At 40.2% G+C, this 5,311-nt stretch overlaps 1 protein-coding gene across 1 annotated transcript; it reads right to left on the minus strand.

The window, feature by feature from the left end:
• Positions 1-2,151: 2,151 nt before the first annotated feature.
• Positions 2,152-2,973, minus strand: LOC124109194 (M-phase phosphoprotein 6). Its single transcript, XM_046467732.2, has one exon. The coding sequence runs from the start codon at positions 2,956-2,958 to the stop codon at positions 2,473-2,475; it is 486 nt and encodes a 161-aa protein (XP_046323688.1). The 5' UTR covers positions 2,959-2,973; the 3' UTR covers positions 2,152-2,472.
• Positions 2,974-5,311: the final 2,338 nt, after the last annotated feature.

Below are 5,311 nucleotides of genomic sequence, written 5' to 3' on the forward strand. Positions count from 1 at the left end.
AACTGAACAGAGAGAGAGGGCTTTATAGGCAGAAAAGGCTGAAGAAAGTAGAGGCAAGGAAGAAGCAATTTGGTTCTTTCAAAGTTCCTTTCCTGATAAGGATGTCTCCTCTGTTTCAATCTTATCATGCTGGTTCAGGTTGACTGGGTCCCATTTGATTGACTGCTGTGAATCTCTTTTGTTTTAAAGAAAAATAGGACTGTTTTTAAGTTCTGTGTAATTATGTGGCCACTTAACACAAGCCAACTCCATTTCAGTTTGATCTAGTCTTTGGGGCCTATCATAGAAGTTTTGTCCTAAACACTGACTTTCCATACATTTGATTTAACAAAATCCTTTTCTCCTGAAATCTTTCCAGCACCATCTACTGATAAAATCTAACATCCCACAGGGGAAGCAAAATTATTCAGTAAGCCAACCATTACATGATGGAATCCCCTGAAAGAAAAATATTCAAAGGGCCCAGATTTATTTTCACAAAGCAGGCAGTGAAGAGTGAATTGGAATCTAAGAGGCAATAAATTGATTAAAAACTTAAAAAAACCCAAAAAATATACATTTGTATACATAATATGTGTATATATATTCTACAGATATATTTTAAGTTTCAGGCTACCAGCCATCTTTTCTTAAGAGATACTTACCATCTTCCTGTGAAAAGAAAACCAAGATAGTTCACTGAGCTCTTCTGAAGCATTTCCATATATACTGTCTCACTTGATCCTCAAAACAACCCTGTGGCTGGGTGTGGTGGTAAATGACTGTAATCCCAGCAGCTAGGGAAGTTGAGGAAGGAGGATCGCGCATATTCAAAATCAGGCTCAGCAGCAGCGAGGCACTAAGCAACTTAGATCCTGTCTCTAAGTAAAATACAAAATAGGGCTGGGATATGTCTCAGAGGTTGAGTGCCCCCTGAGTTCAATCCCTGGTACTCAAACAAAACAAAAAAACAAACCACCACCACCGACAAAAGACGGCCCTGTGCATCTGGGTATGGTGGTGCATACCTGTAATCCTAGCAACTTGGGAGGCTGAGGCAGGAGGATTGCAATTTTGAGGCCAGCTTCGGCAATTTAACAAGGCTCTCAGCAACTTAATGAAACTGTCTCAAAAAGAATTGGGGATGTGACTGAGCAATTAATTAAGCACCCCTTGATTCAATTCCCAGTACCAAACCAAAACCAAAACCAAAACCAAAAAACAAACAAAACCCAGGAATGTGCATTCGGGCAACATGTATACAAAACCCCCAGCCCTGTGCAAGAGGTAGGAAGACGGTGATTCATTTTCCATTCTTCTGCCCATCCATCCAGTAAATACTGATTGAGCTCCATGGATGTGCCAATCCCTATGCTCTATGTGGGGATTATAGAAGAAAAGGGCCCTTCAGGAATGTGAAGGTCTAAGGGGAAACTAGGCAGGTAAATATGACACATTAAGTGGTGAGATATATTCTAGAAACTTATAGAACAAAGAGGGTTTTTTTTCAACTCTAAAGGAACATTTGTATTTTGGGGCTGATATCTCAGATATTTCATGGGTGTTCTTACACCCCCTTCCAGTAAACTTTCATTGGCATTCAGGGAGTCTGACTTAAGCAAAGTTGAGTTTTGAGGAAATTTGACTTTAAAGTCTGTAGGTTAGCTTAAAAAAAAAAGTGGGAGACCTGGCCTCCTGAACCTCAGATACCCTGTGAACTGGGCATTGTGATCCCCATTTCATAGTTAGAAAACCTGAGGCTCCGGAGAGGATGCATTTGCTTGTGACACACAGGTAGGATTAAGTGACAAGGCCTGGATTTGTGGGGCTTTGAAGACGTTCTATGATGCCACAGTGTGTCTAGCATTGCAAAGCTTTTTGGCTTTTTATTCCCTTTTATTTTTTTTATTTTTTATTTTTTATGTGGAAACAGATATTTATTACAGAACATTTTAAAAAATTAAATGCCTTAAACAAAAAACAATACCATAAAGTGATAGACCTGGTAGCATGCAAATACTTCAGGTTGGAGAGGCATGTTTGCTCTTGATGAATGTACATATAATAAATTCCTATGACATTTGACTCCAAAATGAATGTATGAATTGGCTGGACATGATTATATGACTAATAATTTAAAGTAAAATATAATCTTAAAGGCAATTTAAACACTGGCATTAATCTATAGGAGTCCATTCAAGGTCAGCCACTGGAGAGCTATATAAAAAGAACTGAGGTAAAATCTTCAGGAAGCAATGCTGTGCCTATGAACATCTGTAAGATTCAGGCTCAACTTCCGCTTCTGATGAACCTGATTCGGAAAAGGATGTATAACATCCATTACACATCTGTTTCAAACACAGTCTATTTCTAAAATTACACATCTCTTTACAAATAAATATCAAGTATTAATAGCTGAAAGATGCCACTGGGATGGGCTCCAAAGTCTGCTGTTCTCATGGCCACCCCGAGACATATTTTAAGGCATCATTTTTAATCTTGGGGCTTTAAGAACATCTTCTTTGCTTTAACTGGTTTTATGTCTCCATTTTCATCTTCTTCGTAATTGGCACGGTCTCTTTTCTTGGCAAACTTTTTTCCAATTGTCCCCACCAAGGTCTCATATCTTCTAGCCATTTCCTCATCTGACACATCAAGCTCTACTATCTCATCTTCATCTTCATCTTCTGCTTTGTTCTTAGCATTCATCTGAAGCATCAATTTCTCAACTTCAGGATTAAATCCTCTGAATGACATTCTTCCATACAGAAGATCTTCACATAACAAGAAGCTCTGCTCCTCTATTATGACACTCTCTTTCTCTTTAAGCTCTGGCAAATCCAAGTACCAGTGCTCCTCACTGATGATCTTCTTTTCTTCTTCCTCTAGTTGTTTCTTGGTTTCCGAGTCCAGTCCCCTTTGCATGAACTTCATGCGCAGCAGGTTCTTGGACAACTTGGTCTTGCGCTCGGCCGCCATGCTGGCTCCAGCCGCCAGCCTTTTATTCCCTTTTAAAAGAGGGAAACTTTAAACTTAATTTACACGAATAAGTGACTTAGGTTTTCCTGTTGGTTGTATTTATTTTAGAACCGTGGATTGAACCCAGGAGTGCTTAATCGTTGAGTCATATCCCCAGCCCTTTTCATTTTTTGAAAGTTACTTAAGGCCTGCTGAGTTGCTGAGGTTGGCCTTGAACTTGCAATCCTTCTGCCTCAGTCTCTCTTTGAGCCATTGGGATTCCAGGCATGCACCATCATGTTACTTTATTGGTTTTTCCGATGTTCCTTTTCCTTTTAAACCACTTACCCAGGGGTCTGATTGACATACAAAATACTTGTATGTACTTAAATATATACAACATCCAGTGTATACCATGTTTAAAAATTGCCTGTGCTGGGGCTGAGGTCATAGCTCAGTGGTAGAGCACTCTCCTCATGCATGTGTGAGGCCCTTGGTTTGATTCTCAGCACCACATAACAATGAAAATACATAAAATAAAGGCATTGTGTCCATCCTCAAACAAAAATATTTTTTTAAAAAAATTGTCTGTACTTGTCTTCTCATCCGTCCACACCAAAGAGGTGAGGAGGAGTTTTTATTCAGCTTTGCATCGAGGTGACCAAAAGATCTGACAAGAGCAATTTAGAGGAGGAAAAGTTTATTTTGGCTCATGATTTTTTAAAATATTTTTAAATTATAGTTGGACACAATACCTTTGTTTTATTTTATTTTTATATGGTGCTGAGGGTCAAACCCAGGGCCTTGCAAGTGCTAGGCGAGCGCTCTACCGCTGAGCCACAACCCCAGCCCCTTGGCTCAGGCTTTGAGGTTTAGTCCATGGTTGCCTGACTTCTGAGGTGAGGCAGAATGGCATAGCAGAGGAAGATAGCTCAGGACCTGATAACCAGGAAGCAGAGAGAGACCAGGACCACTTGCTCTCCAGGGACCAAATATAAACCTTGAAGTCATGCTCCCAGTAACCCACATCCTCCAGACATACCCTGCCTGTCTATAGTTATCACTCAGCTAATCTATTCAAGCAAATTAATGAATAGATATGGTTACCTCTCTCATAATCTAATCATCTCACCCCTGGAAGTTCTTGCATTGTATCACGTATGAGCTTTTGGGGGACCCGTCATATCCAAACTATAATAAGAATTATCCCGTTTTCTGGATTTGACTCAGTCCAACTGTGGTGCTTCTTTGTTGGGCTGGAAAATCTAATGGGATGGCTGCTGAATACCCTTTGGCCTTGATATCTAGAGTTCTCCTTACAGCAGAATCTACAAAGGTCTGAACTTACCTTGAAATAGAATGTGTGTAGAAATGTGTGAATCATGGCGATATCTCCAATGAATATAAACGGGAATGGGGCATTAGTTAGTCTTTGCTGGATTATGAGAACAAGGGAAAAATGGGAGAAGAGAATGAACATGGTCTTATCCACTGAAATGAAGAAAGTGATCTTGCCGAACCAGGCTTTAGCCTTGGTGTCAAGTGATACAGCGTGCATTCCTTTTTGAAGATATTTTGGTAAGGAGAGAAAGGGACCTCCCTCTTGCCTACTCTTGGCTGAACATGAAGTATGCAGAATGGAATTTCATCTCATCAGCCCTGCTTTCTAAGCTTTCGCACCATCAGCAATGTTGGCTTCTTCTGGGGCCTCATTTTAATCTTCATGGATTTCTGAAATCCTGAAATTTTGCCCAGACGGAGACAAGCAGCTCCACCCTCTCAAATGTTAGTTTATTTCTTATTTTGGGTTGACTATTTCCAAACACACACTGCTTTCTATACCGCCTCTCCTCGTACAAGAGCTTATAATTCTCCTCTAGAGGGTTTTACATGAAAATGTCAAGAGTTTAGGAAAAAAAATATTTTGAGTGGTGAGATGAGAATGGGTGATATCCAAGTCCTTTGGAGAATTTGTTAAAATGTAGCTGTTCTGAAACAGTGTGGAAAAGTGGCTAAAGGGTGGGGGACTGTTGTCAAGCAGACCAGAGTTTGAATTTTCTGTCTTGTTAATTGCTTTTTATGAATCTTTACTAAGTTACTGATCCTCCTTGAGACTCAGTCTTATTGTCCAAAAAATTGGATGTACCTGGGAATGTCATGGGAATCATTCTGACATGAGGCAGGAGTTATTTTACACGTTAAGTGGCTTTGAGCATCTCTTTTGAGCATCTCTTTTAATCTTTCCATGGATTCCTCATGGAAAGCATCCTTGGCTAGCTTCTATTTGCCCTCTAAGTCTACTGTCCCTCCTTCCTGCTCTGCTCTGGGAGGCTGATCTCTAGGGACTTCATGTATTCAGGCTTCTGTGGGGCTC

This window comes from Marmota monax, unplaced genomic scaffold, assembly GCF_021218885.2.
Source record: "Marmota monax isolate L192 unplaced genomic scaffold, Marmota_monax_Labrador192_F-V1.1 WCK01_AAM20220418_F8-fsc00152, whole genome shotgun sequence".
NCBI lineage: Eukaryota > Metazoa > Chordata > Mammalia > Rodentia > Sciuridae > Marmota > Marmota monax.

What these genes read in the sequence shown, in the direction of transcription:
- LOC124109194 (XM_046467732.2), bottom strand. Translation starts at nt 2,958, where the DNA reads ATGGCGGCCGAGCGCAAGACCAAGTTGTCCAAGAACCTGCTGCGCATG.